Consider the following 12,124-nt stretch of genomic DNA (forward strand, 5'->3'; position numbering starts at 1 on the left):
GGTGGTCTGAGTGAACTTGACTATTTTAGATAGCTCTGCACTTGATTATCTCTTTGGCAAAATGGTGTATTCAGGATCTAGTATAAGCCGCGTTGGATAATTAGGGCATGGTGTGGAAAGTTTTAAAGAAGTTGTCATTTCACATGCCAGCAAGGTTATGCTCAAAATCCTACAAGCTAGGCTTCAGCAGTATGTGAACCGAGAACTACCGGATGTACAAGCGGGGTTTCGAAGAGGCAGAGGAACTAGAGATCAAATCGCCAACTTTCGCTGGATCATGGAGAAAGCAAGAGAATTCCAGAAAAAGTCTATTTCTGCTTCATTGAGTACGCTAAAGCCTTTGATTGTGTGGATCACAACAAACTGGCAAATTCTTAAAGAGGTGGGGGTACCAGACCACCTTACCTGTCTCCTGAGAAGCCTGTACGAGGGTCAAGAAGCAACAGTAAGAACCAGACATGGAACAACCAAGTGGTTCAAAATTGGGAAAGGAGTACGACAAGGCTGCATATTGTCGCCCTGCTTATTTAACATATATGCGGAATACATCATGAGAAACAACGGGTTGGATGAATCACAGGTCAGAATTAAGATTGCCGGGAGAATTATCAACAACCTCAGATACGCAGACAATACCACCCTAATGGCAGAAAGCGAAGAGGATCTCAAGAGCCTCTTGTTGAGGGTGAAAGTGGAGAGTGCAAAAGCTGGTTTGAAACTCAACATTAAAAAAAACTCAGATCATGGCATCTGGCCCCATCACTTCTGGCATATAGAAGGGGAAGAAATGGAAGCAGTGAGAGATTTTATTTTCTTGGGCTCCAAGATCACCGCACATGGTGACTGTAGCCATGAAATTAAAATATGCTTGGTCCTTGGGAGGAAAGCTATGGCAAACCTAGACAGCATAGTAAGTAGCAGGGACATCACCTTGCCGACAAAGATTCATATCATCAAAGCTATGGTTTTCGCAGTAGCAACGTATGGCTGTGAGAGCTGGACTATAAGGAAGGTTGTGCGCCGAAGAATTGATGCTTTCAAACTGTGGTGCTGGAGAAGACTCTTACGAGTCCCCTGGACTGCAAGGAGGTCCAGTCAGTCAATCCTAAAGGAAATCAACCCTGAGTGCTCATTGGAAGGACAGATACTGAAGCTGAAGCTCAAATATTTTGGCCACCTAATGTGAAGAGAAAAGTCACTGGAAAGGACCCTGATGCTGGGAAAGATTGAAGGCAAAAGGAGAAGGGGACAGCAGAAGATGAGGTGGCTAGATAGCATTAGCGATGCAATGAATATGAACTTGAGCACACTCCAGGAGAGAGCGGCGGACAGGAAGGCCTGGCGTGCTATGGTCCATGGGGTCACGAAGAGTCGGACACGACTGAACGGCTGAACAACAACAACAATACATTCTGGAGGAGGAAAAGGACCATTTTTCTGATGGGATAATAACATATTTGCTCTTCATCTCGCAGGAATCTCCCCACATCCTCACTTCATGAAACACAAGCTTTTTGCAAGAATATGTTTTATTAAATCTTTTAATGTACCATGTATAGCAATTTCATATAAAGTCATTTTTTCTTAAAATTGTATATGTTTTTATATCTCCTGATACCTTGCAAAATCGTTTGATGTCACATGAGTTCACTATTCAGTCAAAACCATTTAAATTTGAGTACTGCTTAAAATGCCATTTAAAATACTTGTTCAAATACAAGTTGAAGTTATGCTCTATTGAGCTTGAGAAATGCAAGATTTCAATGTGATTGCGATAGCTTCATTCACATCTAAATCACTAGAACACACACACCACACACACACACACACGCACGCACGCACCCTTAGTCATGCTTGGTTTTCCCCTTGGTCATTTCCAATATATATATAAATATATATTTCCCCTTGGTCATGCTTGGTGGTGCATCTTCCTTTCCATACACCATGCTGGCAACCAAGCACAAAGAAGAATAAGGACCCTGCACTGGGAGGAGGCAACATGCCTATTTCTGCATATTAGATGAAGGATTCCTAACAGCTACAACAGAGCATAGCTTTGTAGGTGGCACCATCAGTTCAAGGATCTTGTTTGCAGCAATCCAAGCTTTACCTTGTCTCATCTTGCCTCCCTCCATGATTGCTAAGAAACACACCAATTTCTATCACTAAAACAAAGAGGTATTGAGAATCTGAGGTTGCTCCAGGTAAACTCCTTCACCTTTCACTCTTACAGATCAACCCAGGCTGCTTTGTCATAACGATTAGCATTTTGTTAGTTATTTTGAGTTCACATTCCTATCGGTGTTGTGGAAGACTTTCTATGATTTACCGCCTTTAATTTTTCTGCTTCAGTTAGGAGTGCACAGAAGGAGAGCTTCTAATTGTTGTTACTGGTTAATTTGCATTAACTTGAATTCCTCTAGAAATTTCAGAAATGCATCACAAGAGGGATTCTACCATGACTGAGCTATTCTATGCTTAGAGCAGCCTTCCCCAACTGATGCCCTCCAGATGAGTTGGACGGCAACTCCCATCATCCCTAACCAGCATTTCTGGCTTCCATTTCTTTGTTAATTCACAGCAGTCTTGACATAACACTTTCAGTTTATTGAGAGTAAACTGGCAATAGTTAACATGTCATTAAGTGCCCTGATACTGTGGGGCATAATACCAGCACATACATGTACAGCTATAGGCGTGGCAGCACAGTAGTACACCTGTAGTGTGTACTTGTATTGTAGGCTGGCTCCTAGACTGGTTTGATGATCTCAGTATTCATACTGGGTGGTTCCAGCTGGAAGGCTCTTAGTGCTAACCATCAGAAGTCATTGTGCAGCAGTTCCGTCTTTTTCTCCTTAATAGATTTTCTGCATTAAAGGAAAAGATGAAAGAAGTGGTAAGGAAATACGGGAGGCTCTGGAGTAGAAGTTGACGACATCTGGACACCCTGTAAACGTCTGTGAATGAGGCAGGGTGATGGCAGCATAAAAGCCTTGTCTGTGAGCACCCATGTTATCCCAGTAATTGCTATCACCACCAGCTATGGTATGCTCAATCTGTATGCTGGTAATACATATCTGTGGAGCTCAAGAACCAGTAATTTAAAATGTCATATTTTATATAAATTTATTCTGCAATGAACTTTTTTTCCTACAGTGTAGTGATTATGACCTGGATTATGGAACAGAATGTTTGCATCTGGCTCTAAAATACAGCAAAACAAATGCTAAACTTATTGAAGGAACACCTGACTTATGGAAGGTAGGCGCAATATTTTATCTGCTTTAGTAAAAGGGAAGCTCTTTCCATATGATATCGAATTTGGCATGTAGATAATGGCTACATGTTTACAATGCCGAAAATTGCTGGTCAAATTTTTGTTTGTTTATTAAAATAGTTTTACACTGCCTTTCAACAGCCAGGCTCTCAAAATTGTATACAATACAAAAACATCTAAAAACAAATTTTAAACAGCAACAAACCTAAACCGAGCAACAGAAAACGTGACCCCAAACCATGAACTTGTTGCAATAGCTTGTTGTTTTTAAATTTTACTAATTTCATAATCTTTCATCTTTACGTTTTCTCTATTTTCTGTTGACATATCCTTTTGAGCAATTATTTACTCTTTGTCATCCCCCTCAAGACAATACCATATTGGAAAATAGAAAGTGTTTCAGTAGCTAATGTGAATTTTCCAAAATAATGGTCCTTGCTGAGGTATATGTATTACGTTCTATAATTAGGTTGGACATGCTTCCATCGCCATATATTTTCAGTGTAGAAATAGTTCAGCTGAAAGGCTAGAAATGGCATGAATACTTTGTAGATCAGAACTGGATTCAGACATTCAGAGGATTACAGTTTCCAAATCTATGGCTGTTGCTAGGGCTAATAGGAGTTGTGGCCCTCCAGATATTTTGGCCTACAAGTTCCCCACCTCTGATGTAGAGTCATCAGTTAGAAGATCTCCATGATATGAAAATATGCAAAAGAAAAATGTACTGTTTCAAAATAGAATAATGGCAAGCACTTTTAGAAGGAATGGGATAAAACTTTAAGGGTAAACAAAATGTCCAAGGTTTCAAAAAAAATTGATGCATGAAAATTAATTCTGGACACATTTTAAAAGATCAGTACGATTGCAGGTCAATAAGATGTTATGGTTTTTAAACCTTTTCTTCCTAATGGCATCTTTGCTAAATATAATTAAGGAAATGCTGGGAGTTGGAGGACTTTTTTCTGTCTAAACATGCATATGGTTGTGTCCTAAGAAACTGACAATATCATCTGTTGGTGGTGCTTCATTGTGAAGAATTGCCTTTGGGCTCTGTTTTGTTTTGTTTTGTTTTAATTATTTCTTCCATAAAATCTAATTAGATTTATCTGTCCTTTAGGTGACTTACAAACGGGATCTGTATGCAGCTGATTCTTTAATTAAGGGTATGTGTTTGTCCTTGTGTTTGTCAGTTCATATAGTCACCAAGCTAAAACCACAATGTTATGTAGAAACAGCTTGAATACTACTAATTGAATTTGAATGGTAAAATCATAAAACCACACAAATAGCTTTGGCTTACTCCTTAAAAATATACAATTGCATAAAGGAATTGAGCACTTGAGTACTATTTCTGATTAGGGCCTGATACTGACCTTCTAACCAAAGTGAAGCCCTACCCAAGGGGAGCTTCAGGAAGTACACAGTCAAGACAGTAGTGACTACTTTGCTGTTCCCCTCCTTTGGGTGATGATGGAAATATGTGGCACTGGTGTGGAGATGGTCCATGCAATGTGAAAGATCTATATGGTTAGTAACATTGATTGCTACTGGGAGAAGTTGCTGCATGCATGCTATTTGCAGTAGCTTCCATTTCAGGGCCCTACTATATAGATGTGCCCTTTAGTACATTAATTCTGCCTTTCTTCTATCATGAAACTCAAGGTGATGTACATGGAGTTTCCAGGTTGTCTCCCTTCCAGGTACCAACCAAACCCAGACCTGCTTAGTTTCAGCAAGGTATCTGATCATTGGCCCTCAAACTCTTTCATGCTTCACTGTAAGACTGATTCTCACATCTCAGTAAATGTTACACTCCAAGGAGTTTTAGACAGATCTGCAACATTAGTATCTTGACTCAGACTGTTTTGACAGGAAATGTCAGTTCATTAAACTCTGTCTAGCACTATATTGTCAGCTTCTGCTGATGGAGAGCTGTAGTCTCCTAGCAAGACTACATGCAAGATACAGAAGGCTGGTGCAAAGTCAAGGTGGAAAGTAAGTCAGTGTGGGAGAACAGGTAAGCAAACCAAAGTAGGAGAATTCAGGTTCACAGTCCAGTAACTGTCCAGACGTCAATGCCATGAAGCAGGCTTAAGAGTCACAAAGGATTGTGTAGCTGCAGAAAGGCTAGGATAACAGGAGAAGTCAGGTAACGTGATACTAAGTTTGGAACATGGGTAGAGAAATGTTGGTCAACTGTTGGGTGACTTGCAAGTATTTGTAGTTACTATGTGGTCAATGAAGAACAATGAAAAGTGTCTAGCACCCCAGTGGGGTTCTTTAGGTGAAGAGAGCTCCGTTGGTGGCCTCTAGTTGCCTGTACAAGTGATCTGTACAAGTAATGAGGGAACTAGATTGCCAGAGCTAGGGGCTTCATTGGATAAGGTATGAGGTTATAAGCTGCCTTATGAGGGTAGGTAACCCTGAAAGGTGGGATAGAAATCTATAACATAAAATTGGAGTCAGGCCAGTTCTGACTGGGATGTGAAAATGCTAAATAGCTATCTTCCTTTCTCCTCAACAAAGAGGGAAATGTTTGCCTTAGAATTTCAGTTATATTAAAGAACTTGGTGCATTGCAATTTCCTCAAGTATACAAATGTATATTCTTCAATGGGTTACTAAAAAATTCCCTGTTGGGTTCTCTGTTCCATGTTCGTGGTGTTATCTACTGTATGCTTGCCAACTTACGTCTCAGTTTTGTGGGAAAGTGTATGAAAGCAAAGGTCCGTCAGCTTATGAAAAGTTGACAGCTGGGTCATCCCCTCTGGTAGACACCATCACTAAAGCATCGTTACAAAACTATCTTCATACTAAATGGTCCCATTTTCTTCTTTTAAGGAACAAAATCTTGTGTTGTGCTTATCGTAGTGAAGCCTTGCCACAACACCACATGCATTAGGAAGGAATGTTCCTTTGATTAGCTAAGCAAGGAGGGGAGTGGATCGGGTTTGTATACAAACATCATTCTAAAATCTCCCCTTAATTGTTGCTCTTGCACTAGCCTCCCCATCTCCACAGAGGGGAGGGACAGAGTGAGAGAGCCGAAGTGCTGTGTAGGGACTTGCTCCAGGCAGTTTTCTCTCCCTGCAAAGTGAAGCCAATCCTGAGAGATGGGAGTGGATACAATATTAACCCCTGAGTCCTAGTCACGCTAGAACCTTATTTTTGTAAGTACAGTATCTTCTGAATAGATCTGCACTTGCTTATTCAAACAGTTTAAGTTTTAAGACTGCTATTCTGGTTTTCAGTAGTGGAATTATAAGTTCAGCGTAATTGCACAGGTTTGAAGTCCCAAATTGTACGTATATTTTACTTAAGAATTAGAAACAACATTGAATCCTGTCTCCTGAAGCTTTATATATATGTTCATTTAAAAAAATCATGCTAAAGCATGATTTTTGGTGCACTTAGAAATTGTTTCTAAAACAATTGTAGTCCCTTAAATCTGGAGAATTCATGTGTGAAAGAGGGACTTATACATAACAGAGAACTGGTTGCAATAAGCTAAAACCACATTGCATGTTGTGTGTTTACCCAGGTATTTGGGCACATTCTCTCAACAAAGCAACATTGTATTTGTTGTGCAGACTTGTTGCGCCCACCCACAGTTGCTGTACAAGCTCAAACTCACAAGCTATTAAATCAGCCAAAAATGCCAAGACTAAAAAAGCTGAATTTAATTTACGTAAACAAACCAGTCTAAAACAATATTGATCTTGTTCTTCTTCTTCTTCTTCTTCTTCTTCTTCTTCTTCTTCTTCTTCTTCTTCTCCTTCTCCCAATGAGCATTTCTTGGCAAATGTTCTACTAATCACCTTAGTAGAAACTGAAAATATCCAGATGCATCTTATGTTTTCCATTTTCTTCCTTACTTTTTTTTGTACAGTTGCATAGTAAATTGGTTTCAAATAATTAAACTCAGTTTGTAAAATATTTGATTTCTTAAATCATATCCTGATTGTAGTGTGCATATTATATCAACTTATTATTTGTAGTATCTGCAAACGTGTTTCTCTTTGAACATAATACAGCACAAATTCATTTTAAAGTTCTATATGGACTTCCATGCTCTTCAGTTGTAAAATATTCAGTTTCTCCCAATATTTTGTAGTAATGTATGGGGGGTGTGTGTGTGTGTGTGTGTGTATTCTTTGCTGAGCACTATTCTGAAAGTCAAGTAATTTTATAGTTTCCCCCTTTTTTTACAAGAATGATTTCATTAGTTGTAAAGTAACATATGAGATTAATGCTACATATTCCCAGAGATTGCTCAAATTATCCTAGATTTGGGTATATAGGGGAATTGTAAAATGGATTTGTTACAGGCCTACCAGTAGTTGGAGTAGACCCATTGAAATCAATGAAACTTAAGTTAGTCATGACTAACATCAAGTCTCCTTGATTTCAGTGGGTCTGCTCTAAGTATGACGGAGTCTAGATCCAACCCGTTGTATGTAAGGAATTTGCACATGTCTCAAAGCATCTTTCCTTAAATCCCTTAAGCATATACATATACTGCAATGACATGGGGAATCTTCAAGTAGCATAGTGCATAATGACTGTTCTTGCTAATGGCTGTACATGCATAAGGCAGCTGTTGCGCTTAAACAGCGATAATCACCTGGTATGACAGCCTTCATAACTAGCCCAATTGCAGTCTCATTGAAAACTTTACTGAGGCAAAGAGTAGGAGTTGTGAGAATTTAAATATTCACAACCATCAACAGAATATGTTAACTCTAAATATAAGTTGACTGTGATGAAACGAATTGCAGTGTAATGTACTTAGGACTGGGGTTTTACAAGGGTGTGAAAATGTTCAAAATGTGTTGTAAGTCTTGGCCCATCTCTGTAGCCTATATTAATGCAGATCGTTAACTTTGTACCACTCCTCCATTGATTAAATCAGCGATTCTCAAACTATGGATGTGAACTTCTCCAAGTGTAACTTCAACAAAAATAAATATGTACAGTTTTTCTGGCAATGCATAATGCTGTCCTAAAGATTATCTAATCAGTTATAAAGAAAGGATGGGATTTAACTCTTCATTCAGAGGTCATAAAATAAAATCTGAAGGGTATTGAAGACACTATATGTAACAAACACAACTAAATAGTCCCAGTGGGTGCAGTGTCCTTTATTTATAAATTAGTATTTCTGCAATTCCACTGGTGTATATAGATCTTTTCAGAATATCGTAAGTAAAAAGAAGAAAAAATGGGCCCTGCTCTGAGGATCCTGCAATCTAGATTTTTACAGTCGAGGAGACAAAAAAGGGAGACGAGAGGCAAATGTAACAAGAGATGAATGTGAACAAATATAGGCTTAATTTCATTTGGGGCTGCTTCCTTTATTGGTAAGCATAAGGGAAGTACTAGAATGTGGCCTCAGCTTCCATTTTAAATAGCATCCCATTAAATCAATCACCTTCATATTAAGTGAATGAATATAGGACATTTTCTAAATTTTGTTTTGCACACTATCATCTTTCCTGATTTTATTTATTTTATTTATTTATTGCATTTATATTCCGCCTTTTTTCCTCCTTAAGGAACCCAAGGTGGCATACACAGTCCTCCTTCTCCTCCATTTTATCCTCACAACAACAACCCTGTGAGGTGGGTTGGGCTGAGAGTGTGTGACTGGCCCAAAGTCACCCAGTGAGCTTCCATGGCTGAGTGGGGACTAGAACCTAGATCTCCCAGCTCCCAGTCCAACACTCTAGCCACTACACCACACTGGCTCTCTGGAATATGTGATTTCTGGAATATGTGTAGTATCTAATTTTCCCTGTTCACAGATGTGAAAGTAGTTTCAATATAAAACAGCATGTTGATTAGTGAGCCAGAGTTATGTAGAGCTGCTATTGTCATGTGTGTTTCTGAGCGCAGGGAGTGGGATAGCAGTTCAGATTTTGAAGGAGAACCATCAGATATGGGGGAGGTGTTTTCCCAGGCTACTCCAGATATGAGTAGGCCTGCTTCTCAAGTTACAATCATCCAGATGGCTGAGCAGGAGAGTCCCTCCTCACCCCGCTTGGAGAGGCAGTGAACAGGAGGGGGGGGTTGGGGAGAATGACCAAATAGATGCCAGGCGCAGAGCAAAAAGAGAGAAGGCAGGGGCGGAACTTAAGACGGTCTACCCGATTGGCCTTGCATGAAAAGCCGCGCTTAGAAGCTTCACAACAAGAGAGGGACCTCCCCCCATTAAGTTAGGCTAGCGAGACCGCTTCCCACTTCAAATGGCAGGCAACTCTCATAAATACCATTTGAATCCCCTGAAGGCATTCCATTGTAGATGGAGAGTCTCTGAGAATTTGCATCTGTATGACCCTGTGAAGTAATGGATTAAAAGCTGTAGACTGAAGTCTCTCATCTGTGTATGTTTGGGCGTTGAAGTAAAGTGGGGGCTAAGGGAATCCTGACAGTTTTACTATTATGGATAACTCGCAAAGCTATGAATCATAGCTTAGCTATGAACTAAGTCATTAGTTAGAATAATATCTCTACCATAAATTCACTTGGTGGTCTTTGGCAAACCATCTTCTCTCATCATCATCCCACCATTCAACATGGTAGTAATAATACTGGCCTACCTTATATGGTGGTTATTGTAAGAATTACAATGAGATAATGTACTGAACCACAATGAACAGTTTAAAGTTCTATACCTATTTTAAGCTGTTATTACACAGTAATGTTTACTTAGATATTTTTGCTGAAGATTAAAAAAAATACAAATTACTTGATAACTTACCTTGTTTCTGTATGTGATTGATCAAATTGCAGTTAAAATAGTTTAAGAGAAATTAGTATATCATCTGATTTTAATTATGTGAGCAGTATTTGGTGATCTGTATTACAAATGTAATCCTACCTATGCAAATACAGTTAACAAGTTCCAAATGCTTCTGGAAAACTCAAAGTTTTCTGCTGTAGGCAAAATAAGCTGTTGATAAAGGACACATTCCATTCCATTAAACTGAGCACTGATGTAGGTAAGAAAAATAGAACGATCATTCAAATGCTAAGCAGTGTTGTTGCAATATGTAAACCATTTGAGTCACTTATCTTCAGAAAATTATTTCTTAACATATAAAGATGCATTTTTTAGCTTTTGTAAGTCATTCTCTTACAACGAATGTTGAAAATAATAGAATGCTGATTTAATAAAAAGCAATCTTAATGCTCTTTAAAACAGGTAGGAACTTGCTGGATATGCAGACAATGTGGCGCATGTCTGCCTTTTTTCCTTCTCATATTATTAGTCTGCAAATAGGGAAACCTCATCCTGCAGTTGGGATGACTCATTTAGAAAGGTAGTTGGAATCTGGATATTACAAAAACATCCTGAAAAAATCTCTTTAAGGGCTTCTTCCCCTAGGGCAGCTATATCTTTGAACCTCTAGTTGAAACATGTAAACTTTAAAGTTTCAGCGTGCCTTTCAGGTATACCTTGAAATGTGCATTCAAAAATAGGTGAAGAATGAATCTTTGTTTTTTTAGAAGTCTAACTCTGATTTGCACCTTTGCTTGATTGCTGAAATTCTTATGATTATGTGACCCCAAATTCCAGCTTGTAACTAGTAACAAAAATTTAGCCTCACTTTTTAAAACTCTGTTGCTAATTGGTATGTTCATAGTGGGACTGCCCCTAAGCAATAAATAATGTGTTGTGCCCCGCTTGGACTTGCTACTTCTTCAGCAGTTAACGTATTATTGTGCAACCTAGTGGTTTGTTATTTGAACACAAAAAACTAAGGGAGCTGTGTTGGCCAGAAGCAAAATTCCAACAGAAAATATCCCAAATCCATATCACTGTAGTACCTTTATTAGGCCGGCTCAGAGTATCACAAAGTACAAACTTTTGAGTTCTTCAGAACTTTTAATCAGGCAAGATCGTAAACAAAGCAAAAAATGTTCAAGCCATGGCGTCTGCATTTGGTTACAGTTTTAAAATGAAAAGTGGGAGAAGGCTGGAGAGATTCAAATGAGGCTCTACAGGTACAGAGATGGTTTCAGGTTGTACCTGGGGCTCTGTCAAGGGTTGTTAGGAAGAAGAAACAAACAAACAAACAACAGTGACCTGGTTCACACAACAAGACCAGGTCATTGTGGGTTATTTAACCTATGATCAGCCATGTGCATGTGCTGGGTGCATGTGGCTGCCGTTTTGAATATGCAAGCCCCAATTGAGGTGATGGGGATTGCGATGTGTTGTGCACACCTGGCCATCATGGGTTATTCGAGGGGTAAACAACCCTCGCATAACCCGTGATTAGTAGTAGGGTCATGCAAGAGCTAAATAACCCTTGATGAGCTGGCTGTGTCATGCAAACCGGTGCAACAGTTGATCCCCTGTTTTTGAACAAATAAAATCCAACTATTACTTAAAAACTGCATTTTTGAGTAACTTCTGGCTTTTATATTATCAAAATGGGAGACCAACCATTGTTTTTTTCTTCCTCCTAGGAATTCTTGGGAGGGTCCCTCACTTCTTTGAAAAGTGGGACATGTAACGGCCTCAGACGCTGATGTCAGGCAAATGATGAATGTAATTGATGGGCAGGATATAAGAACATAAGAACTGTGCTGGATCAGACCAGAGGTCTATCTAGTCTAGCATCCTTTTTCCCCACAATGGCCAACCAGATGTCTGGAGGTAATATATAGCCTTCATGAGTAGTAGACATTAATAACCTTACCTCCATGAATTTGTCTAATCCCCTTTTAAAGCCCTCCAAGTTGGCAGTCATCCCTACATCTTGTGGTAGTAAATTCCATACTTTATGTGCTGTGTGAAGAAATAACTAAGTGGAGTGTGCAAGAGAAGGAGGGTATA

General features: G+C 39.2%; 1 protein-coding gene across 5 annotated transcripts in view; it reads left to right on the forward strand.

Moving 5' to 3' along the window:
* CRPPA (CDP-L-ribitol pyrophosphorylase A) overlaps positions 1-12,124 on the forward strand; it is a 101,822-nt gene that overhangs the window by 32,476 nt on the left and 57,222 nt on the right. For all 5 annotated transcript variants that reach the window (XR_014792362.1, XR_014792363.1, XM_084858653.1 and 2 more), the window contains exons 4-5: positions 3,157-3,261; positions 4,398-4,443. Coding sequence is in view for 3 of the 5 variants with exons in the window: in XM_084858653.1 (XP_084714779.1) it covers positions 3,157-3,261; positions 4,398-4,443 (151 nt within the window). In the remaining 2 variants the exon portion in view is untranslated. The remainder of the gene's footprint in view (positions 1-3,156; positions 3,262-4,397; positions 4,444-12,124) is intronic.

Source organism: Heloderma suspectum, chromosome 5, assembly GCF_057233095.1.
Source record: "Heloderma suspectum isolate Gila_16-S chromosome 5, 16-S_ref, whole genome shotgun sequence".
NCBI classification, from domain to species: Eukaryota; Metazoa; Chordata; class Lepidosauria; order Squamata; family Helodermatidae; genus Heloderma; species Heloderma suspectum.